Source organism: Scyliorhinus torazame, chromosome 10 (genome assembly GCF_047496885.1).
Source record: "Scyliorhinus torazame isolate Kashiwa2021f chromosome 10, sScyTor2.1, whole genome shotgun sequence".
Lineage (NCBI taxonomy): Eukaryota > Metazoa > Chordata > Chondrichthyes > Carcharhiniformes > Scyliorhinidae > Scyliorhinus > Scyliorhinus torazame.
The window spans coordinates 113,794,661-113,821,745 of NC_092716.1; the positions used below are offsets into that span (position 1 = coordinate 113,794,661).

Consider the following 27,085-nt stretch of genomic DNA (forward strand, 5'->3'; position numbering starts at 1 on the left):
TTGAAGTATATATATTTTATAAACATGCATACATCACAAAAATCTTACAAGAATATATTATTCGGATCTCACCAGCCTTATATCCAAGAACTGGCTCTAAAGCACACTCACTGAAATGTCCTCTAGTGCCCCTGCAAAGTCAAAACCACAAGTCTTCGGATCATAATAGCGGTAACCTTTGACTTCCAAGCCAGCATCCCTGAAGATAGGTGTGTGGTTGCCCCAGGATGGTTTGGGCAGATAGACCTCTCGGCTGTTCTTGTAGAACCGTTGCTGCAAGGCAGAAGAAAGCACCAATGCTACATATTATAGTTGGAGTGTTATTACTGTACTCTTCTCCTCTATCCTCTATCCCCTACCGCCAACCACCCCCCCCCCCCCCCCACCCCACCTCCCCCACCCCACACCAAACAGGTAACCTCCTGCTTTACTCTTTTGTACATCAATCTTACCATTGATGTTGCAGAACAAATCACAAACATTTTATTAAAAAACATTGGAGGAAGGAAAATAGGGGTGGGAAGAGTTCCGATCTTCTTATTTAAGAAGGGGTAAATACTTGCATTCTTGTGGCGCAGTAAGTAGCATTCCTGTCTCTGAGCTAGAAGCTTTGGGTTTGAGTCCCACCCTAGGACTTGATGGCAAAGGAAGGTGCGTTCTTAATGTGGTCAAACATGTCGAGTGTCAACCTGCACAATCCTTCCAACACGCCAATGGCTGGTGTAAGAGCAGGACACTCCTGGACAGCCATGCTTGATGCAGAATGGCGCCCCTCTGGTGACAGACTAGCGACCAGTTCCAGGAATAACTAGCTATAGAAAGACAAAAGCCCGCCTTAGTGCATCACCAGGCGTGGGAAGAGAACTGAATCGATACTTGCATTGGAGGCAGTTCAAAAAAGGTTCACTGGACTGATTCCTGGGGTGAAGGTGTTGTCTTATGAGAAGAGGTTGATCAGGCTGGGCCTATACTCATTGGAGTTTAGAAGAATGAAAGGTTATCTTGGTGAAACATAGAAGGTTCTTGGGGGACTGCTGAGAGGATGTTTATCCTCAAAGGGGAATCTAGAGCTGGGGGGCACAACTTTAAAATAAGGGGTCACTCATTTAAGACGGAGGTATTTCTTGGCTCAGTGGGTTGTTTAACTTTGGAATTCTCTACCCCAGAAAGCAGTGGAAATTGGATCACTGAATATATTCAAGGCCAATTTGGACAGGCTATTGATCGTCAGGGGTTATTGGGGGGGGGGGGGGGAGCTGTGCAGCAGGACAGTTTAGTTAAGGCCACTATTGGATCAGCTATGATCTTACTGAAAGTAGGCTCCAGGGGCCAACTCTCTTACGTTCGTAAGAATCATTAAAATAGGATCTTACTGAACACACCCAACAGAGCACTACATTTTCTCGGAATTGTTCACATGACCAAAGCACTGGAGTTATGTAGCAGTCAGTTTAGGCAGCGATCAACTGACTGGTCCCAATGAGCAAATATCCAACTTTCAGATGTCAAAATAGTCACTCAGTTGTGATAATCAGACATGCCAAATGCTTCAAATTAAAATGACTTCTTACTGTTATTTCACGTCACAATACTTGATCAAATCAATCCAGAAATGCAGAGATTTCCGATTATCCCAAGTGAATGGCTTCCTCGTACCTACAGGAGACCCACAGTTCTCTCTCACTCCCAAACTGTATGTTTGTTAACTTCTGCATTATTTCTCTCCTTTTCAGCTTGGGGTGGAGGGGCAAGTGGCTGAACATTCCCCTCTAAGCAGAGCATTAAACACACCCACTTCTCTCTGAAAAGTTTGGAAACCACCACCGCCTCCCACCCCCCCCCCCCCATGAAACCCAAGTTGAAGGATCAAGGGGCCACAGGTGTAGGATGCAACCCAAGGCTAAAAGGAATGACAGACACAAGGTAAATATGGATACAGCCAAGACAATCATAAATAGTAGAATGCTGAAGACTGTAGGAAGAAGGAAAGACAAACAGAGGTAAGGATTGCCACAGTTCGGAAGTCCTGGGGAAATAATCTGTCTGCATAAGAAGCAATGCAACAAACCTTGGTGTTAACAGAGTGAGGAGAAAGGCTGTACACTGTATCTGCATTATAGGAGAAATGAGAAAGGCAAGTTCAGAGGAGTTAACACTAAAGCAGCAACGTGAACTATGTTCCAGTAGACAGCATGCCACTCACCAGAAAATTGGCACCAATCCTCAGAGAACCAGTTCCTGAAATGGTCTGCACAGTGATATACTGAAATCAAAATAGAGCACAACATTAATTACAGACTTTGCGTTGGCCAAACATTCAGAATAACGTCAGCACAGTGGTTAGCACAGTGCTTCACAGCTCCAGGGTTCCAAGTTCGATTCCCAGCTTGGGTCACTATCTGTGCGGGGTCTGCACGTTCTCCCCGTGTCTGCGTGGGTTTCCTCCAGGTGCTCCAGTTTCCTCCCACAGTCCAAAGATGTGCAGGTTAGGTGGATTGGCCATGCTAAATTGCCCTTCGGTTAGATGGGGTTTGTAGGGTTACGGGGATAGGGTGGAGGTGTGGGCTTAAGTGGGGTGCTCTTTCCAAGAGCCGGTGCAGATTCGATGGGCCTCTTTCTGCACTGTAAATTCTATGAACAATGTGCATGAGAAGCCTATGGGTAGGGAGCAACTATGGTCACATTTAGTACTGAACAGCCAAATCTGAGGCAGTGAGATTACAAGAAGTAGTTTGGATTTGAGGGCCGATTAATATTGTGGGTGAAAGCATCTTCAACTACACAGGGGCCCAATTCTATGGAGAAATATTGAGATTGTAACATGTACAGGTACATCATAGAGACAATAAATGCAGCAGTGAACTGTATGTGCAGCATTCATCCTAGGCGGCTATATACCTGAGGCGCACTTGCCCCCAAGAATTGACTCACTGCTGATTTATCACTAGGTTGAAACACAAAAACATCTCCATACTTTCTCCACAGCACAGAGACATCCAGTTGCTCTTACACAACTCTTGGCACCTCGGAGATAATACTGGAAAGCCTCACATCCTTCATTCTTTGCAAATGTCAGCTCATCCATAACCCTGTGGCATTCTAATAACCCTGTCCTTACTGACCTGCTGTCGAATGCTTGAAATTCATAGTCTTGCGTCTAAAATTAATGTCTCTATAACTTTTGTCGGTGCTACACCACCACATTCCCACTAATCTCCATTTCTATCACTCTGGTTTCCTATGCATACCCTGTCACCCAAGTGGTTTAAAACTTTCCTCCTTTGCTGTGACATGTTCTTTAACGCCCATCGCTTTCACCAAGCTCTTGAGCGTTCTTTTTTAATATCTCCTTGTTTGTCTTGGCATCCATTTTTTCTTTATACCATGAAGGGCCTCGGATTTATTTTCTCCATTAAAGCTGCTTAAATAAACGCAAGCTGCTTTCACTGGTGGTGTCAGCTTGATTCAGCTGTTAACACTTTGCTGGTGCGTCACAAGATTCTGAGGAAGTATTGCAATGTTACAAGTACTGTCGTTTGGGTGAGGAAGCCCAAAGTCCTGGTTAATATTTTCTCCTCAATAATCACCAGAAAAATCAAGTAGAAGTAAATTGAAGTAGGGGCGGCATGGTGGCACAGTGGTTAGCACTGTTGCCTCACAGCACCAGGGACCCTGTTCAATTCTGGCCTTGGGTGACTGTGTGGAGTTTGCACGTTCTCCCCATGTCCACGTGCCTTCCAGGTTTTCTCCCACGGTCCAAAGATCAAAGATGTGTAGGTTAGGTGGATTGGCAATGCGAAATTGCCCCTTAGTGTCCAAAGATGTGTAGGTTAGGTAGGGTTATGGGGATAGGGCAGGGGATGAAGGTAGGGCGGGGAATTGGGACTAGGGAGGGTGCTGTTTCAGAGCATTGGTGCAGACATGATGGGGCAAATGGCCTCCTGTAGGATTCTATGGGGAACCGAGGAGAAATGTTTTTCACTCAGAGGGTGGGGGATCTGAAACTCACTGGCTGAAAGGGTGACAAAGCCAAAACATTCACTGTATTTATTTTGGTAGCTGGAAGCAAGTGTCCAGAAAGTTGCATTGTCAGCCTGGTGCCAGGATTTAAGACATTGATCGGGACTGGACAGGAACTTTCAGTGGAAGGGGAAGGATTCATTGTCTCGGAGCACATAGGTACCAAAGACATAGACAGAACAAGGAAAGAGGTTCTCAGACAAAATATATGCAGCAAGGCGCTAAATTAAAAAGCACAAAGTCAAAGGTATTATTCTCTACATATTACCTGAACCACAAGCATGTTGGCGTAGGGTAAGTGAGATGAGTGAATTAAATGCACTCAAATATTGGTGTGGGAGAAATGGATTTTGCTTCATTGGGCACTGGTACCAGTACTGGGGAAAGTGGGGGCCATACCAGGACTTCATTCACACCTCACACTAAAGGGCAATGAGCATGGCCAATCCATCTAACCTCCACATCTTTGGACTGTGGGAAGAAACCAGAGCACCCGGAAGAAACCCACGCAGACACGGGGAGAATGCGCAAACTCCACACAGTCACACAAAGTCAGAATCAAAGCCAGGTTCCTGGTACTGTGAGACAGCAGTGCTAACCACTGTGCCGTGTTTCAGGGCACGGCAAGGTAATGAGTCAAAGGTAATAAGCCAGGACAATTTCTTAGACCAGCACATTCTACAGTCTACCAGAGAGCAGGTTATTCTAGGCTTGGCAATGTGCAATGAGGCAGCTTTAATTAATCAATGTAGTGTAAAGGATCCTCTTGGTAGCAGTGATCATAACATTATTGAATTTCTAATGAGTGAGAGAAGGGTGAGAAGTGTGGGTCTAAGACTAGTATCTTAAACTTAAATAAAGGCAATTACAAGGGGATGAGGAGAGAGTTGGCAAAAGTGAAGTGGAACAATAGTTTAAATGATAGGACAGAAGAGAAACAGTGCACACATTTAAGGAAATATTCTATAACTGGGCAAATATATATTAAATTGGGACACTCTCTGGGAGAAGGATGCACCACCTGTGGCTAACTAAATAAGTTTCAGACAGTTCAATTTGAAAGAAAAAAAAGATCAGTGGTAAGTCAGAGGTTTTAGAACTGAGCAAAGTATGATATAAAAAAGGAGGGAGAAATTAGAGTAGGAGAGTAAGCTAGCTAGAAATATAAAAACAGTTAGTTTCAACCAGTAGCTGGCAGAGACATGATGGGCTGAATTTGTACTGTAAATTACCCATGTTTCTAATGGCACATGGCCAGATAAAATCAGCATGATCAGATATTTATTAAGCCACTGTCACCAAATCAACAGTCAGGGGCATGGCTAAGCACAGGATGAGGGAAGGCTCTACTTGGCCAATTCAGTTGCTGTTTTCTGCAGACTATAAAGAACCCCTCTACCAAATCGCACATATTTACTTTCTGAGGTTTCTTTCCCTTAAATTATCGCCGCAGAAGAACTGTCTCAACACACACTACAGTAATTCAGCATTGACGGTACAATGTTATTACCAAGCTTCCAGTAGCTCAGATATCATGTTGCCCTATCATTCAATCTCATCCATCTGCCCCAAGCCTGAGCTCACCCGCCTCTCGATCTAATACTGACACTGTGGGCGGGATTCTCCGAAATGGAGGCAGAGTGTTCGCGCCGTCGTGAACCTCGACGGCGCGAAACAGCCCCTATCCCGACCGATTCAGGGCCCGATAATGGGCTAGGAGCGGCGCCGCGTCATTTACGCGCGCCAGGCCTTGGCGCCGCGCAAAGGCGGTGCCGCATACATGACGCGGCCGGCGCCGCATTACTGGCGTCACTCGCGCATGCGTGGTTGCCGTCCTCTCCGAGTCCACCCCGTAAGAAGATGTCAGACGGATCTTGCGGGGCTGCGGAAGCAGGTCCTCCTTCAGAGAGGACGGCCCGACGATCGGTGGACACCGATCGCGGGCCACACCCCATTTGAGCCCCCCCCCCCGTGCAGGATCCCCCCGCCCCGCCCTCCCAGTGTTCCCGCGCTGTTCCCGCCGGCAGCGACCAGGTGTGGACGGCGCCGGGGGAAACCCGCCGTTTTGGGCTGGCCGCTCGGCCCATCCGGGCCTGAGAATAGCAGGGTTGCCGGAGAATCGCCATTTTGGGTGTCTCGGGCGATTCTGCGGCCTGCGCCGCACGGAACTCGACGGGGCCGTTCTCGCCGCTTGGGAGAATTGCGGGAGGGCGTCGGACCGGCGTCGCAGGAAAATTTGGCGACCCAGGTGATTCTCCCAACCGGCGCGGGAGCGGAGAATCCCGCCCGGTGTGTCTGGTTAGTTTTATCCAGATCAGTCTCTTCCCAACTGGGTAACTAACTATTGGGTAATTTTCACAATGATGTCCCATCTCGCTACCGAATCCAGAACACTTGCAGTTTCTGAAACATAGTCCTTGTCCAGCTCCTCATCTTCCGCTCTTCTTACCACCCTCTGCTCAATTCTGGGTGCACAACATCCCCCACCCAAACTCAAAAAGCTCACTTCTCCTCCAATCACACATTCCCTCTTTACCACACGCCACTCCTCCAATCACACATTCCCTCTTTCCCACACACCACTCTTCCAATCACACATTCCCTCTTTCCCACACACCACTCTTCCAATCACACATTCCCTCTTTCCCACACACCACTCCTCCAATCACACATTCCCTTGCTCCCACACGCCACTCCTCCAATTACACATTCTCTCTCCTCCACATGCAGCGCCTTCAAACAATATCCCTTTCTGCTGCACATAGTTCCTCCAAGCAGATTCCATCTTCTGCACTTTCCGTTCCTCCAACCACAAATGCTCTCACTCCCGTTCACTGTTCCTCCAATCACACATTCCCTCTTTCCCACACGCCACTCCTCCAATCACACATTCCCTCTCACATATGCCGCTCTTCCAATCACACATTCCCTCACGCCACTCCTCCAATCACACATTCCCTCTTTCCCACACGCCGCTGCTCCAATCACACATTCCCTCTTCCATATGCCGCTCCTCCAATCACACATTCCCTCTTTCCCACATGCCACTCCTCCAATCACACAATTCCTCTTTCCCATATGCCACTCCTCCAATCACACATTCCCTCTCTCTCACACGCCACTCCTCCAATCACACATTCCAACTCTCCCACACACCACTCTTCCAATCACTCATTCCAACTCTCCCACACACCACTCCTCCAATTACATTCTCTCTCCTCCACATGCAGCGCCTTCAAACAATATCCCTTGCTGCTGCACATAGTTCCTCCAATCACAGATTCCCTCTTCTGCAATTTCCGTTCCTCCAATCACAAATTCTCTCACTCCCGTTCACTGTTCCTCCAATCACAGATTCCCGCTCTCTTGTTCATCATTCCTACAATTACAGATACCCTCTCTCCCGTTCATGGTTCCTCCAATCACAGATACTCTCTCTCCCGTTCACTGTTCTTCCAATCATAGCTGCAGGTTATCCCACACTCTCTCCAGGCAGTCACACTTTGGGATTTAATGCTCAGTCCTGTAGCCAGCCTCTACCCACACAGCTCACTGTTTAACACGGCACACATATCTGGGGCTGGTTTAGCACATGGCTAAATCTCTGGCTTTAAAAGCAGGCCAGCAGCACGGTTCAATTCCCGTACCAGCCTCCCCAAACAGGCGCTGTAATGTGGCGACTAGGGCCTTTTCACAGTAACTTAATTTGAAGCCTGCTTGTGACAATAAGCGATTTTCATTTTTCATTTCATTTTAAATTGCTCTTGGCAAGAACACTGGTTCTGAGGGTCATTGCTGGATTATTAATGGTTTCATATTAATTGGATAAAAATCAGACTTAAACCAGTACCCAGCTTTGATAAAGGAAATCCTTCTGTTGTATAGAAAGGCCACATTTTCCTCATCCAATAGGTCTATTTATCTATCTTAAAGTCCTCGTTAGCAGTTCCATTCATTCAGTTCAGTGTTCTAGGGATACTGCCACCCATCTTTATGCTTGTTAGCCAACTCCCATCTACTAGAAATAGCAGCTCCTTACCCTTCCACTCTTAATCACGTCATTGTTGTCTCCTAGAGCCAACTCCGCACAGGCCTTGTTGAAGTCTGCCAGACCACCAATAGGGAGGTATTCCTTGTCCATCTTCTTTGCTGCAATTTGTGCCTCAGCCTGTGAGAATGTCAAAAATCAGAATACATATCAGTTCTGGAAATGTCGGGCATTGTGTGGGGCACCTTTCGGTCATGGCTCAGTTGGTAGCCCTCTTGCCTCTGAACAACAAGGTTCCAGTTGGAGTCCCATTTCAGGTCAAGAGTACAAAATCAATGTTGACAGCCAGTGCAGTATGGAAGGAATGCTGCACTGACAGAGGTGCTGTCTTTCCAGTATCTCCTTGCTAACACAATCTGGCCGTCTGTGTGCACTGATAGTGCAGATGTCACTCTGTTGCACCCAAAACATGGATTTTGTAGGCACAAAATGTATGCATCTCAATATCAGCTTTTTAATATTTTACAACTACATATGAATAGCAGAAAAATTATTAAATAATTACATTTCCTCTAAGAACATTCAAACAGCATGGCACCCACTCTGCAGCCAGTCTGATACAATGCGCGCATTGCTGTGAGAGTTGCTGTGAGAGTTTGCAAAACAGTAAACACGGCGGAGAAATAGTAGCACTGCACATGCACAGTGTTGGCCGCAAACATAGCTGCCGTTTTTCAGGTGAGACATTAAACTGAAACCCCATCTGTCCTCTCAGGTGGACAATAAAAGATCTCATAACAGCATTTGGAAGAAGAGCAGGTGAGTTTTCCTCAATGTCCTGGTCAAAATTTATCCTTCAATAATCACAAAGCAGATTATCTGGGTCAGATTATCAGGGGCTGGTTTAGCACAGTGGGCTAAACAGCTGGCTTGTAATGCAGAACAAGGCCAGCAGCGTGAGTTCAATGCCCTAGACAACAGATACCAATAGGCCCAATGTGATGGGCACCAAACCTCAGCCTGTTCCAGCCTCATACGATGGTGGTTAGCACTGCTGCCTCATGGCACCAAGGGCCCGGGTTCAATTCTGGCCTCGGGTGACTGTCTGTGTGGAGTTTGCACTTTCTCCCTGCGTCTGCATGGGTTTCCTCTGGGAGCGCCGATTTCCTCCCTCAGTCCAAGGATGTACAGGTTAGGTGGATTGGCCATGCTAAATTGCCCCTTAGTGTCCAAAACGTTAGGTGGTGTTTTGATGGGCCGAATGGCTGCCTTCTGCACTGTAGAGATTCTATGAATACTAAAATTGCAGAAATATGGGGAGAGCCTAGCAGTGGGACCAACTGGACAGCTCTTTGATGGGGTTTCTCAGACCCGATGAGCTGAATTGCCTCTTTCTGTGCCTATTGTTCGTTGATTCCTGGATAATACATGAGAAGTTCTGGATTTCTCCACAATTAATCATTTTAAAAACAAGGAGGCTACATCCGACTCACCTTTCTGACAGAGCTCAACACGTACGGCTTGCCGTTGTCATCACGGTATGCACCAACGCCCAGGTTCATTTTCTTGGGGTTGCTGTCTCGCTTGAAGGCTTCGGTAACACCCAGGATGGGATCAGGGGGGCCCATTTCCACATGTGCCCACACGGAACTGGAAATCCATGAGAAAACGTGTTTCAGCAATAACTTTCTTTAGAAATGTATTCAAATTCACTTCAATATTGCATTCATTTAAGAGTAATTAAACTGTTGTAATACATTATTAGTAGTTATGTTCTTTTATAACAATTAGCATTTGTAATGCCTCTTCTAACTTGTCGTGCTGCAATTACACCATCTTACCAATGGAATTGCGGAAAACTACAGGGCAGCACGATGGCACAGTGGTTAGCACAGCAGCCTCTATGTGTCAGCGACCCAGGTTCGATTCTGGCCTTGGGTGACTGTGTGTGTGGAGTTTGCACGTTCTCCCAGTGTTTGCGTGGGTTTCCTCCTTTTGTACTGTAGCAATTCTATGATTCTATGATATACATCGGATAATTCCCCTCAAGCCGATCAATGGCTTTATTTGTATCCAAGGAGATCACAGTCAGTCCCGTGCCCTCTTCTGGAAAGCCTGGACCACATTCAACAATCTTCTAACATTATTACTGGAGAACCTGCCCTTTATAAACCCAGTCTGGTCCTCCCGAACAATCGTAAGAAGGATTCCCTCTAACCGCCTTGCCGAAACCTTAGACAACAACTTCAAATCAACAGTGAGAAGAGAGATTGGTCTGTAAGAGGCACATTCCTATATATCTTTGCCCATTTTCACAATTGAGACGTTACCTCCCAGAGTGTGGATGGCAACAGACCTGTCTCAAAGAAATAACAGTATGTACCCACCAGTGGCTATATTAACAGATCCTTAAACTCCCTGTAAAGCTCACCCAAAACCACCTGGCCCTGGGCTTTGCCCGATTGAAGCTCCTTAATGCCTACTGCCACCTCGTCTTTAGAGATAAGTGCATTGAGGACCAAACGAGCATCCTTCAAAGCCACAGGGAGCCCAAGGGAAGAGAAAAAATGTCCCATGCCTGTCATCACATCAGCCGACTGACCTGACATATATAACTCAGCATCAAAATCCCTAAACGTCCCATTAATCTCCCTAGTCTTTATTGACCTCCCTCCTCCCCCGAACAACGTACAGAGGGGATAGGCCTAGAGTCAGCCTTCTTCTTAGTCAAACAGACCAAGTACTTACTCGGCTTATTCCCAAACTCATACAGTTTTTGCTTTGCCAGGTTTAGGCTTCTCCCGGCCTGCTGCATCAATAAGGAACCAAGAGTCACCCGAGCTGTATTAACCTCCTTCAACAATTGCTTATTAGGAGCCCTCCCATACCTCTGCTTGACCTCAGCCAAACAAACCTCCAACCGATGCTAGCACCCTAACATTTTCCGCCTTTCGTTGGCAGTGTAAGAAATAACCAGCCCAACATCGGCCTTACACGTCTCCCACAGATTTGAAGGAGCGACATCAGAAGCAGAACTAACGGAGTAAAAAACCTCAAACCCCTTCTTAAAATGTGAAGGATTTATCCTCAAGGGGGGAGGTGTCAAACCGCCATGATCGAGTCCGGGGGCGGGGGGCAAGCCCTTGAGCAAACATTTCAGGAAAACTGGAGCACGGTCAGAGATTACAATACGACCTATAGAACAAGAGGAGACCGGATGTGGGATAGTCCAGGGAACAAAAATGTCAATTCTAGTGTGTGATACCAATGAGAGGCTGAGAAGAAAGTAAAATCTCTATCTTTGGGATGCAAAGTCCTCCACGCGTCCAGATATCCCATTTCCTCACATGCCGAGGCCAGTGCTCTAACCTGTAGGGTGGGAGCTTGTGACCAGGAGCTTGTCCATCAAGGGGTTCAGATGACAACTAAAGGCACCACCCACAAAAGAGTTAGCTGTGGCCAACTCTGCAAAGTCCAGAAAGGCCTTAGTGACAAACTTTGGTGGGTCATACACATTCATTATTGAGACAGTTTCTCTGTGTACTAACCCCTTAACAATCACATACTTGCCACTCTTATCCTGAACTCAGTTCTCCACTTTCAAGGGGACATTCTTGTTGACCATGATTGCCACACCCCTACTGCGCATTGAAAAAGAAGCAAAAACGACCTGCTCCGCCTATTCCCAGCTTAATTTTAAGTGCTCCTTGTCATCCAAGTGACTTTCTGTAACGAGGCTATGTCCACTTTCTTCTTAAGAAAATAAAGGATCTTTTTTCCTTTTCATGTGATGATGAATCCATCCCATCAGCAAAGTTTAAAATTAGTTACTGTCATTGCATAGACCAGCAAAAGAAAAGTAGGGTAGGTTTTTCATTCCACACAAGGATAATAATCTTTATTGTCACAAGTAGGCTTACATTAACAATGCAATGAAGTTACTGCGAAAAGCCCCAAGTCACCACATTCTGGCGCCTGTTCGGGTCACAGAGGGAGAATTCAGAATATCCAAATTATCTAACAGCACTTCTTTCGGGACTTGTGGGAGTAAACCGGAGCACCCGGAGGAAACCCACGCAAACACGGGGAGAACGTGCAGACTCTGCACAGACAGTGACCCAAGCCGGGAATCGAACCTGGGACCCGGATGCTGTGAAGCAACAGTGTTACCCACTGTGCACCGTGCTGTCCATACACTGATTTATTATCCTACCATGACGTAGTCAAGTCAGAAACTAGAGCTTGAACCACAGAATCAGAGATTTATAGATACTGAGTGAGTGGGGAAGACGTTACTTGTAGTTACTGATAGTCTTCTGAGCTCAATTAAAACACTGAAAGAAACTGAGCCCAAGGGAGCTATGATCCAGTCAGGGAAAGACTGAGAGCGGGAATCAAAATCAAAGTGTCTGCACCACTGACCTCAGAAGAGCATTAATCCAATATAACTAAGCCACGGCCTGACACAATTGCGTCCTGCAGGAACACAAATGTTTGCACTGGCAAGAGAAAGTAGTCTTACAATCTGTGTTCAAAGTCCAACACTACAGCACAAAGCTAGGAGAACAAAAAAAGCCATTGCCCAGCTTTCAACTTGTGTGCATTAGGCACAGCGAGTAAAGCTCAGTATCAGTGGCTAACGTGCGTTTATGTGGGACTCGAGTGAGTAGCTTTTACACCACCAGCAGTGTTTTGTCGCCAGTCTTGACAGTGTGGCTGAATGTTTACTGCAATTAAATATTAAATCCTCTTAATTTTCAACCATCCTTTATTTTTGCTCGACTTACCCCTGATTAAACATCCCTGATGAATGGGAAGCGGTTAGCACTGCTGCCAGGGAGCTGAGAACCCGAGTTCGATCCCGGCCCCGGGTCACTGTCTGTGTGGAGTTTGCACATTCTCCCAGTGTCTGCGTGGGTCTCACCCCCACAACCCAAAGAAGTGCAGGGTAGGTGGATTGGCCACGCTAAATTGCCTCTTAATTGGAAAAAAATAATTGGGCACTCTAAATTTATAAAAAAGAAATGCAGACGAATGGGGATTTCTGGTGACGACATGTGAGAGCATAGAACATTACAGCGCAGTACAGGCCCTTCGGCCCTCGATGTTGCGCCGACCTGTGAAACCAATCCAAACCCCATCTACACTATTCCCTTATCATCCACATGTTTATCCAATGACCATTTAAATGCCCTTAATGTTGGCGAGTCCACTACTGTTGCAGGCAGGGCATTCCATGCCCTTACTACTCTCCGAGTAAAGAACCTACCTCTGATATCTGTCCTATATCTATCTCCCCTCAATTTAAAGCTATGTCCCCTCGTGCTAGCCATCACCATCCGAGGAAAAAGGTTCTCACTGTCCACCCTATTTAATCCTCTGATCATCTTGTACGCATCAATTAAGTCACCTCTTAACCTTCTTCTGTCTAACGAAAACAGCCTCAAGTCCCTCAGCCTTTCCTCATAAGATCTTCCCTCCATACCAGGCAACATTATGGTAAATCTCCTCTGCACCCTTTCCAATGCTTCCACATCCTTCCTATAATGCGGCGGCCAGAACTGCACGCAATACTCCAAATGCAGCCGCACCAGAGTTTTATACAGCTGCAAAATTCAATCCATCTCCCAATGAAAGCTAACACACCGTACGCCTTCTTAACAACCCTATCAACCTGGGTGGCAACTTTCAGGGATCTATGTACATGGACACCGAGATCTCTCTGCTCATCCACACTGCCAAGAATCTTACCATTAGCCCAGTACTCTGTATTCCTGTTACTCCTTCCAAAATGAATCACCTCACACTTTTCTGCATTAAACTCCATTTGCCACCTCTCTGCCCAGCTCTTGCAGCTTATCTATGTCCCTCTGTAACCTGCAACATCCTTCCGCACTGTCCACAACTCCACCGACTTTAGTGTCATCCACAAATTTACTCACCCATCCTTCTACGCTCTCCTCCAGGTCATTTATAAAAATGACAAACAACAGTGGCCCCAAAACAGATCCTTGTGACACACCACTAGTAACTGAACTCCAGGCTGAACATTTCCCATCAAAACCACCCTCTGTCTTCTTCCAGCTAGCCAATTTCTGATCCAAACCGCTAAGTCACCCTGAATCCCATGCCTGCATATATTCTGCAATAGCCCACCATGGGGAACCTTATCAAACGCTTTACTGAAATCCATCAGCTGTTTTACCCTCGTCCACCTGTTTGGTCACCTTCTCAAAGAACTCAATAAGGTTTGTGAGGCACGACCTACCCTTCACAAAACCGTGTTGACTATCCCTAATCAAATTATTCCTTTCTAGATGATTATAAATCCTCTCTCGGATAAACCTTTCCAAGACTTTGCCCACAACAGAAGTAAGGCTCACTGGCCTATAGTTACCGGGGTTGTCTCTACTCCCCTTCTTGAACAAAGGGACAACATTTGCTATCCTCCAGTCTTCTGGCACTATTCCTGTAGACAATGACGACATAAAGATCAAAGCCAAAGCCTCAGCAATCTCCTCCCTAGTTTTCCAGAGAATCCTAGGATAAATCCATCCGGCCCTGGGGACTTATCTATTTTCACACTTTCCAGAATTGCTAACGCCTCCTTCTTATGAACCTCAAGTCCTTCTAGTCTGGGAGCCTGTATCTCAAGTGTTCTCCTCGACAACATTGTCCTTTTCCTGTGTGAATACTGACGAAAAATATTCATTTAGCACCTCTCCTATCTCCTCGGACTCCACGCACAACTTCCCACTGCTGTCCTTGACTGGCCCTACTCTTACCCTAGTCATTCTTTTATTCCTAACATACCTATAGAAAGCTTTAGGGTTATCCTTGATCCTACCTACCAAAGGCTTCTCAAGACGCACGAAAGGTGACTCCTGCCAGGGTCCTTGTATTTTGATCTTGGGTATCAACTCAACAGGTTGGTGTGGATAACGGCTAACAGAGGAATGTCAAAGGTCTTGGTGAAAAAGGCCATGGAAATAGAATCTGGGGGCGAAAAGATGGTGGAGGCGGCCGCACCCATCACGTTACCGAGATGGTACAGAAGTTGGAGAAGTTTGGAAGGCAGATGGATGGGCAATTTGAGAGGCAAGGGAAGAGATTAAAGAGTTGTTTAAAGCCACCATCGGGGAGGCGTTGGGCCCGATACGATAGCAGCTGGGCAAGGCCGCCAAAGCTGTGAAGGAGCAAGAGGGGACGCTGAAGGGCGTGCAGGAGTCCTTGTCGAGGCATGAAGGTCAGCTTGCCTCGTTAGAAGCTGAAATGCTGCTCGTGGTGGAGAGGAATAAGAGCCTGAGGGCTAAAGTTGAAGATCTGGAGAACAGGTCGAGGGGTCTGAATCTCAGAATGGTGGGTTTTCTGGAGGGAGAGGAGGGCTCAAGACCAACCGAGTAATTTGCAGGGGGATTCTCTCGATTGGGGGGAAATGAAGTATTCTCCCCTCTGTTCATCAGGATCTGCAGCAGAAACCATGGCCGATTGAGCCATCGAGGGTGGTGATCGTCCGCTTTCAGTTTGCAGAGGAAAGACCGGTCCTGGAATGGGCCAAGAAGAATCGGTACATTGACTGGGACGGACACACGGTGCACATCTATCAGGACATTGGCACCGATCTGGCAAAGTAGCGGACGGCCTTTAATAAGGCATTGCAGTACTGCACAACAAGGGTGTGTGATTTGGAGTGGTATATCCAGTGAGACTGAGGATCACTGTGGACTTGAAGGATCACTACTTTGACACGCCCGAGCAGGCAGAGGCCTTCATCAAGGATAAAGGACTGGACTGGCTTGAGGAGGGCTGGTGGGATTTTGTATGTGAAAGTCAGGTTGGGTGCATTGTAAATATTGCAATATATTGTGCTATGTCTTTATTCTTCTTTTTCATAGAGGTCAGAGGGGGTATTTCTTGAGGCAAAGGTCATGGGACATGGTAAAGCAGATATATAGATATGGTAATTGGATGGAGAGCGCAGCATGGTAAGGATGCTGGGATTCGGACAAGGGAGTAGGAAGGATGGGCTAGGGGGATGGTGTTGTTGGCCTGTTTTTGGGTGGGGGCACCTTGCTAGCACTAAGGGGTAGGCTAGAGAATTGGGGGAGTAGTGTGGGGGAGGGGCTGCAACTTGTTGGGCCAGTTTGGTGAGGCTCATTGAGTCCACAATGTTTGTTTGGGAGGGAGTTAGTTGAGGCGCAGTCAGTCAGCCAGCTTAGGGGGAGTGTGGGAAGAGGAGGGGCAGAGCGCTAACAGTGACCAGGAGGTTTTCTTTGTCTCACCTGTTGGGTGGGGCAAGTGGCTATCTTAGGTAGGCCTGGATTCTCGGAACTAGTGGTGAATGTATGACGCATCATGGTGGTAATGGCTGACTCAAGGGTGAGGGGGTATAAATGGGGGGGGGGGGGGGGGGTAGGGGAGAGGCGAGGGGGTGATTAAGGGTTTCTTGGAGATTGAAGAGTCGCTTTTGGGGTTTGCGTTTGGTTAAGGGTTACTGTTTGTATTTTTTGTAATTTGGTATAAAATGCTAAAATTTGAAAAATATTTTCAAAATAAAAGAAATGCGGACAAACTTTGAATACAATTTGCTACAAGGTAAACTCCCACAACTATTTTCCCCTTACCAATGTTCTATAAAGATTCTATTCCTACTCATTTTGAACCTACTCTGATGATTTTACCTTGCACACCAGTTTCTGAAATACCCTTCTTTTCATTGACTGCGAATTACTCTCTGCAGGCCCCTTCACACGGGTATTCCATCTCCCTTGCTTGTACCGAGAGCCTCCCACTTGTTTACAAAACCATGATGGGAGTCCTGCTGGCCCTCATCATCCGCCCACATACCACCACCCCCAGATTCAAGAGATCTCCTTCGACCATCTATAACATAACCCCACCACTGACACTTTCCTCGCCCCTGCCACTCGCAGCCACTTTCACCCTCACACTTTCTAGAGGGACTAGCACCTCTGCAATGTCCTTGGCTCACTTTTCCACTGGCCCCACCTTTAGCTGTCTTTCCTGTGGCATAGGGCAGCACGGTAGCATGGTGGTTAGCACAATTGCTTCACAGCTCCAGGGTCCCAAGTTCAATTCCCACTTGGGTCACTGTCTGTGCGGAGTCTGCACGTTTTCCCCGTGTTTGCGTGGGTTTCCTCCGGGTGCTCCGGTTTCCTCCCACAGTCCAAAAATGTGCAGGTTAGGTGGGTTGGCCATGCTAAATTGCCCTTAGTGTCCAAAATTGCCCTTAGTGTTGGGTGGGGTTACTGGGTTATGGGGATAGGGTGGAGGTGTGCGGTTGGGTAGGGTGCTCTTTCAGAGAGCCGGTACAGACTCGATGGGCCGAATGGCCTCCTTCGGCACTGTAAATTCTATGATAGCCCTGTGCAAACACAGGAACTGCGACACTGCATGCATCTCCCCCACAATCATCCACACCCCTAAACAGATTCTCTGTAATCCCATGGGCGGGATTCCCCGACACCCCGCCGGGTCGGAGGATCGGCGGCGTGAATCCTGTCCCCGCCGGCCGCCGAATTCTCCGGCACCGAAAATACGGCGAAGGCGGGAATCGGGCCGTGCCGATCGGCAGGCCCCCCCCGGCGATTCTCCGGCCCGTGATGGGCCGAAGTCCTGCTGCTGTCATGCCAGTCCTGCCGGCATGAATAAAACCACCTACCTTACCGGCAGGACTGGCGGCGCGGGCGTGCTCCGGGATCCTTGGGGGGGGGGGGGCGATCTGGCCCCGGGGGGTGCCCCCACGTTGGCCTGGCCCACGATCAGGGCCCACCGATTTGCGGGCGGGCCTGTGCCGTGGGGGCGCTCGTTTCCTTCCGCTTCAGCCACAGCCTCCGCGATTGCCAATGTGGAAGTGACCCCCCCCTGTGCCCGATGTGGCAGTGACCCCCCACTACTGTGCATGCGCGGGGATGACGTCAGCAGCGGCTCCTGCGCATGCGCGGATTTCCGCTGACCGGCGGAGTCCCTTCTGCCCCGGCTGGCATGGTGCCAAAGGCCTTTCCCACCGGCCGGCGGCATGCCAACTACTCCGGCGCGGGCCTAGCCCCTCAAGGTGAGGGCTTGGCCCCTAAAGGTGCGGAGAAATCTGCACCTTTGGGGCGGCCCAACGCCGGAGTGGTTCACGCCACTCCATCCCGCCGGGACCCCCCGCCCGGCCGGGTAGGGGAAGAATCCTGGCCCATATCTTCTGTTCATTAAACTGAGGGGTTCTTTACGCAAAGAGTGGTGAGGCCGTGGAATGCCCTGCCTGCAACAGTAGTGAACTCGCCAACATTGAGGGCATTTAAAAGTTTATTGAATAAGCATATGGATGATAATGGCATAGTGTAGGTTAGATGGCTTTTGTTTTTTGACTTCCCATGTCGGTGCAACATCGTGGGCCGAAGGGCCTGTACTGCGCTGTATGTTCTATGTTCTATGCTCTCTCTCCAACATTGGAGACTAAATGTAGATTATTATGACTGCTTCATCAGATATTTCTGTCTGCAACCGTGACCCTGAGCTCTCTTGAACACCCCTTCTACTCAGATAATGTTGCTATTTGCATTGTTCACTGTTCAAGTGAAGCTCAACTCAAAACTGAAGAAAAATGTCTCAATCTTTCATCTGCATCTCTCAGGTGTGAACACAAACTTCAATAACTTCAGCTATATCCTTCTTTTCAAATATACTTCAATCCACAAGTGACCCTCATATTTTCCACCCCTCCAATGTCTTGCCTTTCTATTGGTGATAATAATAATCTTTATTAATGTCACAAGTAGGCTTACATTAACACTGCAATGAAGTTACTATGAACATCCCATAGTCGCCACACTCCGGCGCCTGTTCGGGTAAACGGAGAGAGAATTCAGAATGTCCAATCCACCTAACCTGCACATCTTTTGGGACCTGAGGGAGGAAACCGGAGCATCCAGAGGAAACCCACGCAGACACGGGGAGAGCGTGCAGACTCTGCACGGACAGTGACCCAAGCTGGGAATCGAACCTGGGTCCCTGGCGCTGTGAAGCAACAGTGCTAACCACTGTGCTACCGTGCCACCTATCGCCCTTTCCTTGGATATTTTTAAATCCTTAATTTTTTATGTCTTAATGTAATTGACCATTATGTTTAAGGCATATCATTCCGACTCATGCATTCTTCTGGGTTTACCAGTGGCTTATATTATACAGATTTGAGCCAGATGGGTTTTTACGACAATCGACAATGGTTTTGTGGCCACCATTAGACTTTTAATTCCAGATTTTTTTTATTCAATTCAAATTTCGACATCTGCTGAGATGGGATTTGAACCTCAGTCTCCATAGCATTACCGTGTTTCTGGATTACTAGTCCAGTGACAATACCATTACACCATCGCTTATGAAGACAACTGTCTGCCTATTATTCCATTTTAGAAGACGACTCCGCGCCTATAAAGTTAGTCCCACTGATCTCCCCATAGACTCTGACTTATCATCTGCATATTTGTAGCATTTCCTGCTTCTGAATTAAGAGCAATTTTTGATGCAGGGGCTTGCTGCTACGAACTGCACTTCAGTCCCAGTGTAGGACCCTGACACAAAAATCAGCGTTCATACGAATAGATGAATTAGGAGTATGCCATTTGGTCCCTTGAGCGCTTCCCAATTCAATAAGATTGCGACTGGTCTGATTGTAGCCTCAATTCCACATTCCCTCCAAACCCCCCCCAAACCTTTGACTCTTTTGTTACCTCTGCCTTAAAAATATTCAATGGTCCTGTGTCAGTCTACTGCTCTCTGGGTAACAGAGTTCCACAGAGTCACGACCCTCCGAGAAAGCGGACTCAATCTCCATCCTAAATGGGAGACCCCCTTATTTTTAAACTGTGTTTCCTAATTCCGGTCTCTCCCACAAGAAACACCCATCCTGTGAAATCCACTCAGGATCTGATATGTTTCAATAATGTCACCTCTCAACCTTCTAAACTCCAAGGGAGGAACTGGTCAAGTGAACCTTCTCTCAACTGCTTCTAATGTAATGATGTGCTTTCTTAAATAAGGAGATCAAAATGGTGCACAGTTCTCTCATCCTGTTTCCGACAATGTCCTCAGCAATTCAACTGCAAGTCCCAGAGCTGAAAGGTCAGATTGCTAGTCCGCCGTACCACGCAGAGTCCCTGCTGGTCCGCCGCACCACACAGACTCCACTCAGTTATTTTGCACTATTAATACAGCTCAATGCTACACTTTAAATAATTGGCTTTCTGTGGTGACATTTGAAACTGGATACAGCATGGGCTGTTGGGAGACTAATCTTGATACGAGTCACCATACAAACCTCTGAAGGATAATAGTCTCGGACTTTGCAGATCACTCTGAACACAGAATTGAAATCTAATTTTGATAACTGGGAGCCTTTTGTGGAACAAATATTCAGCCACTTAATTTCTCCTAGTTTTGAAATCCCACACAAGGAGGCTACCCATGCCGCACATCATAAAATCACAAGAGAGAAGTTAGAAAGAGGCAATTGATAATGGAAAGGGGGAAGGCAAGGAATGCAAGGATGCTATAGATAAGGTACTGACGTGCAAAGCAGAATGGTGCAACTTGGAAGAAATGCGTCCTTCATACCACTAACATAACTTCATACGACCTTGTAACAGCAATACTCTAGTAGTTTCCCAAGATGAAAAGGAGAGAAAATTAAAACCACATTAAACACAAGGGGAATAGTTTCTGCAATGAGATCAAACAGGTAATTGGGCACAAATTGCAATTGAAATTATGCTGCTACGGTTATATACAAATAATTGTGAAAAGTTATTTGTATAATCACAATGGTGCAATCTTTCAGCACCAGCCCAATTTGTTAAATATTACAGAACATAATGTCTTACTTTTTGTCTCTTGCATTATTTAAGAATGGTAACCTGGTGCTGTTTGATTGATACAACTGAAAATGTGGTTAGCATCAAAAAGGCATTTTTAGTAAATGTGTCTCATCTTCTGTCCATGAATAATCGGAGTTTAAATACTTGGATAAGACTTAAAAATATACTCAAGTATTTATGAATGTAATTGTTGCACCCCAAATTAAACACTTCTCAATATGTGAAAATTAGCAATTTGAAAGGCCATGACTGGGTGCAAATGCCAGAAAGCCACAAGGTTCATTTTGCAGTTATGCAGGCAAGGCCTGTTCTGAGCAAGGACAACCTTTGGTGAAATGCTTTTTCCTATTCTTTCATATGGGGATCGCTGACAAGTCCAGAATTTGTCGCCCATCTCCAACTGCCGCCTGAGAAGGTGGTGGTTGTTAATGCTGCAATCGTTCCGGTTGCGGCGATGCGGAGCTAAGCCGCACGTTTCGGCAGCTCCCGCGACAACGGACTTTCGGGCTCACTAGAGGAGCCCCAACTGAGCTTTTTTGATCGGATCCCGCGTGTGAAGGTGCAGTAAGGTCCCCCCTTACGATTTATGGCTGAGATCAGCGGTGGAGCGGCAAGAAAAGAGGCTCTGGAGCAGCGGCAAAATCGAGGGGGAAAAAGCAAGATGGCGGAGGGCGGAGATCGAGCAGCATGGGGGCCGGACCAGCAGGAATTCCTTAAGCGCTGTGTGGAGGAGCTTAAAAAGGAGTTGCTGGCGCCAATGCTGTTGGCGATCGAGGGGCAGAAGGAGACCCAGAAGGCCCAGGCGGTGGAACTTCGTGAGGTGAGGGATAAAATGAACGAGAACGAGGACGAGATCCTGGGCCTGGCGGTAAAAATGGAGGCGCACGAGGCGGAGCACAGGAGGTGGGCCGAGAGAATCGAGGTCCCGGAGAACAGAGGAAGAACCTCCGGATTCTGGGTCTTCCCGAAGGAGTGGAGGGAGCTGACGCTGGGGCGTATGTGAGTACGATGCTCCATTCGCTGATGGGAGCGGAGGCCCCTCCGACCCCCTTGGAGTTGGAGGGGGCTCACCGGGTCCTGGCGAGGAGACCCAAGGCTGATGAGCCGCCAAGGGCGATAGTAGCAAGGTTCCATCGCTTCACGGATAAAGAAAGTGTGCTGAGATGGGCCAAGAAGGTGCGGAGCAGTAGATGGGAGAATGCGGTGATCCGAGTCTACCAGGACTGGAGCGCGGAGGTGGCAAGGAGAGCTGGCTTCAATCGGGCCAAGGCGGTGCTGCATAAAAAAAGTCAGGTTCGGCATGTTGCAGCCTGCGCGACTGTGGGTCACCGATCAGGACCGAAACCATTATTTTGAAACGCCAGAAGAGGCTTGTACCTTTATCCAGACAGAAAAACTGGACTCGAACTGAGGGGATGTGGTTGGGGGGCGGGGAGGTGTTGGTTGTAAATGGGGGCTATAAATAGGGGCAAAGAACACTTCATGGGTGGGGCGATAGATGGGGATGTGAGTAGAGCTCTGGTTAAAATTCCTAAAAGTCCTTTTTTCTTTTCTCTAGACGAGATTATAATGATGGAGAATGTGGGTGTCGGTGCTGGAGGGAGGTGAGACTCGGGGATGAGGGAACTGGGATAATGGCCGCAAAAGGATCTGCGACACGGGGGGCGGGTCTGGTTCAGGAAAGCGCGGACTTTTTCCCGCGCACAAAAAGGGGGGGGGGGGGATGGAGGAAGGTAAGGAGGAGGAGAGACTCCCACACGGGGAGATCAACGGGGAGGCGGGGGAAGCCGGGGTCAGCAGAAGTCAGCTGACTCATGGAAGCAATATGGGGGGAGCAAAAGAGCTAGACGGGATCTAGCAGGGGGGGTTTAGGGTTGCTGCTGCACTGTCCGAGGGGGAACTGAAAATGGAAGAGGTGTTCGGGACGGGGGGTTCCCCGCCTGGGGGACTGGAGGGTGCGGGAGGCGCGGGCACGGGACTGGCCTACGATAGGAGATGGCTAGTCGACAGCCGGGGGGGGCGGGTAACCCCCCAATCCGGCTGATCACGTGGAATGTGAGAGGCCTAAATGGGCCGGTTAAGAGGGCCCGAGTGTTCGCGCACCTAAAGGGACTGAAGGCAGACGTGGCCATGCTTCAGGAGACACATCTGAAGGTGGCAGATCAGGTCAGGTTAAGGAAGGGTTGGGTAGGACAGGTGTTCCATTCGGGACTGGATGCGAAGAATAGGGGGGTGGCAATACTGGTGGGAAAGCGGGTGTCGTTCGAGGGCAAGAACATAGTAGCGGACAAGGGAGGCCGATATGTGATGGTGAGTGGTAGGTTGCGGGGGACAGAGGTGGTACTGGTGAATGTATATGCCCCAAACTGGGACGATGCTGGATTCATGAAACGGATGTTGGGGCGTATTCCAGACCTGGAAGTAGGGAGCCTGATAATGGGTGGGGATTTTAACACGGTGCTGGACCCAGCATTAGATCGCTCCAGATCTAGGACAGGGAAGAGGCCGGCTGCGGCCAAGGTGCTTAGGGGGTTTATGGACCAGATGGGGGGCGTAGATCCGTGGAGATTTGCCAGGCCTTTGGCCAGAGAATTTTTTTTTTTCTCCCACGTTCATAGGGCCTACTCCCTGATAGATTTTTTTGTTATGGGCAGGGCACTGATCACAAAAGTAGAGGGAACGGAATATTCGGCCATAGCCATTTCAGACCATGCCCCGCATTGGGTGGAGCTAGAGCTGGATGAGGAGAGGGACCAACGCCCGTTGTGGAGGCTGGATGTGGGACTGCTGGCAGATGAGGAAGTGTGCGGGGGTGTATCGAAAGGTATCTGGAGGCCAACGACAACGGGGAGGTGCAGGTGGGAGTAGTATGGGAGGCGCTGAAGGCAGTGGTTAGGGGAGAGTTAATCTCCATCAGGGCTCATAGGGCGAAGAGGGAGGGCAGGGAAAGGAAGAGGTTAGGAGGGGAGATTTTAAGGGTGGATCGGAGCTATGCAGAGGCTCCTGATGAGGGACTACTCAGGGAGAGATGAAGTCTCCAGATGGAGTTCGACCTGTTGACCACAGGGAAGGCAGAGGCACAGTGTAGGAAGGCACAGGGGGCGACATATGAATATGGTGAGAAGGCGAGTCGGATGCTGGCACATCATCTCCGTAAGAGGACGGCAGCGAGGGAAATAGGCGGAGTCAAAGATGGCAGGGGAACTACGGTGCGGAGAAAGTGAATGAGGCTTTTAAGGCCTTTTACGAGGAGCTGTATAGGTCCCAACCCCCAGGGGGAAAAGAGGGGATGCGGCGATTTCTGGACCAATTGAGGTTCCCAAGGGTGGAGGAGCAGGAGGTGGTTGGTTTGGGGGCGCCAATTGGGGTGGAGGAGCTGGTTAAAGGACTGGGGAGCATGCAGGCAGGGAAGGCCCCGGGGCCGGATGGGTTCCCGGTGGAGTTTTATAGGAAGTATGTAGACCTGTTAGCCCTGTTGTTGGTAAAGACCTTCAATGAAGCAAGGGAGGGGGGGACCCTGCCCCCGACAATGTCGGAGGCGACAATCTCTTTGATCTTGAAGCGGGATAAGGACCCACTGCAATGTGGGTCGTATAGACCGATCTCGCTCCTTAACGTGGATGCTAAGTTGCTGGCAAAAGTGTTGGCCACGAGGATTGAGGACTGTGTCCTGGGAGTGATTCACGAGGACCAGACGGGATTCGTAAAGGGTAGGCAGTTAAATACTAATGTGCGAAGGCTCCTAAATGTGATAATGATGCCATCGGTGGAGGGAGAAGCGGAGATAGTGACAGCCATGGACGCGGAGAAGGCCTTTGATCGGGTCGAGTGGGAGTATCTCTGGGAAGTGTTGAGGTTTGGGTTCGGGTTTATTAGTTGGGTTAGGCTCCTGTATAAAGCCCCGGTGGCGAGTGTGATCACGAACCGGCGGAGGTCGGAGTATTTCCGGTTGTATCGAGGGACGAGGCAGGGGTGCCCCCTGTCCCCTCTGCTGTTTGCATTAGTAATTGAACCTTTGGCCATGGCGTTAAGGGAGTCGGGGAAATGGAAGGGGGTGGTTCGAGGGGGAGAGGAACATCGAGTGTCGCTGTACGCAGACAACCTGTTGCTGTACGTGGCGGATCCAGTGGAGGGGATGGTTGAGGTAATGCAGATCCTACAGGAGTTTGGAGACTTTTCGGGCTATAAGCTCAATGTGGGAAAGAGCGAGCTCTTTGTGATCCACCCGGGGGAGCAGGGAAGAGGGATAGACGACCTACCGTTGAGGAGGGCGGAAGGGAGCTTTCGATACTTGGGGATTCAGGTAGCTAGGAGCTGGGGGGCACTGCACAAACTTAATTTGACGCGGCTGGTGGAACAGATGGAGGAGGACTTTAAATGGTGGGACATGCTGCCACTCTCGCTGGCGGGTAGGGTACAGTCGGTTAAAATGGTGGTCCTCCCGAGGTTTCTTTTTGTATTCCAATCCCAATTGTGATTACTAAGGCCTTCTTTAAGAGGGTAAGTAGGAGCATTATGGGATTTGTGTGGGCGAGTAAGACCCCGAGGGTAAGGAGGGGGTTCCTGGAGCGTAGCAGGGATAGGAGGGCTGGCGCTGCCGAATTTGGGTGGTTACTATTGGGCAGCCAACGTGGCAATGATCCGTAAATGGGTGATGGAGGGAGAGGGAAGAGGCTGGAGCGTGGAAGAGGCTGGAGATGGCGTCCTGCAAAGGAACGAGCCTGGGGGCGCTGGTGACGGCACCGCTAAAGATCTGGGGGCAGTGGAGACGGCACAGGGGTGCGACGGGAGCCTCGGTATGGTCCCCGATTAGAGACAACCATCCGTTTGTCCCAGGAAAGATGGACGGGGGGTTTCAGAGCTGGCATCGGGTAGGGATCAGAAGAATGGGGGACCTATTCATTGACGGGACGTTTGCGAGTTTAAGGGCGCTGGAGGAGAAATTTGGGGGGCATTTGAGCAAGAAAATACATGAATGATCCGGAAACTGACATGTACGGGAAGAATCCTATGTACAAAGTTATGTATCGCATTGACTGGCCATGTTCATGTCTTGCCACACAAGCTTTATTTCTTTTCTTTGTTACCGGGGGTGGGGGGGGGGGGGGGGGGGGGTGTTTGTGTATATGGTCAAAAATATTGTTGAAAAATTCTTAATAAGAACATATATATATTTTTTTAAAGTTAATGCTGCAATCCTGTCACAATGAATTGCAGGCTCTAGTTGCAAGTGAGAGCAGCAGTTACTGTCTGGGAAAGGGTTAGGGCATTATTGCTATTTAAGAACTGGTTATGGAGGAACAGGAAAAGGGAGTCTGTGCTCTCTGGGTTTTGTGAATATACCCACAAGAAGGAAAGACTGGCTCCAGATTCCTCCTTTACTCAGTGAATTATAACAGTGGTGCACTGCAGTCCATGTGGTGTAGGTACAGTGCAGTTAGGGAGGGAGTTCCAGGATGTTGACCCAGCGACGGTGAAGGAATGATGATATATTTCCAAGTCAGGATGGTGGACAGCTTGACGGGGAACATCCAGGTGGTGGTGTTCCCAGGTATCTCCTGCCCTTGTCCTTATAGATGGTAGAAACTGTGAGTTTGGAAGATGCAATCAAAAATTTTGTCGATGTACACACTGCTTCTACTGTGTGTCGGTGGTGGAGGGAGTGAATGTTTAAGGTGGTGGATGGGATGCCAATCATGTTGCTTTTCCCTGGATGGTGTTGAGCTTCCGGAGTGTTGTTGGAGCTGCACTCATCCAGGCAAGTGGAGAGTATCCACCACACATTTGACCTGTGCCTCGTAGATGGTGAACAGGCTTTGGCGAATCAGGAGGTGAGTTACTTGCCACAGAATTTCCAGCCTCTGATTGGCTCTTGTAGCCGCAGCATTTATGTAACTGGTTCAGTTCAGTTTGTGGTGAATGGTAACCCCCAGGATGTTGATTGTGGGGGATTCAGTGTTGGACAACATGGGTGATGGTTAGATTCTCTCCTGTTGAAGATGGTCATTGCCTGGCACTTGTGCGGTGTGAATTGTTCATCAGCATTAAAGATTATGGAAATCTGATTTACGCTTGATATAACAGGTAAAATTGCCAGATCTGCTGCTTACTGATTTCACCCAGATTGCATTGAGGACACGAGTACAACTCTGCCATCATTAGTGAATGATGTGGAGATGCCGGCGTTGGACTGGGG

General features: G+C 48.5%; 1 protein-coding gene across 1 annotated transcript in view; it reads right to left on the reverse strand.

The window, feature by feature from the left end:
* The window catches only part of LOC140430872 (aspartate aminotransferase, mitochondrial-like), a 56,723-nt gene that overhangs the window by 25,941 nt on the left and 3,697 nt on the right, over nt 1-27,085 (reverse strand). The window contains exons 2-5 of the mRNA XM_072518635.1: nt 9,502-9,658; nt 8,060-8,188; nt 2,204-2,263; nt 112-273 (exon numbers count right to left, since the gene is read on the reverse strand). Of these exons, the coding sequence (XP_072374736.1) occupies nt 112-273; nt 2,204-2,263; nt 8,060-8,188; nt 9,502-9,658 (508 nt within the window). The remainder of the gene's footprint in view (nt 1-111; nt 274-2,203; nt 2,264-8,059; nt 8,189-9,501; nt 9,659-27,085) is intronic.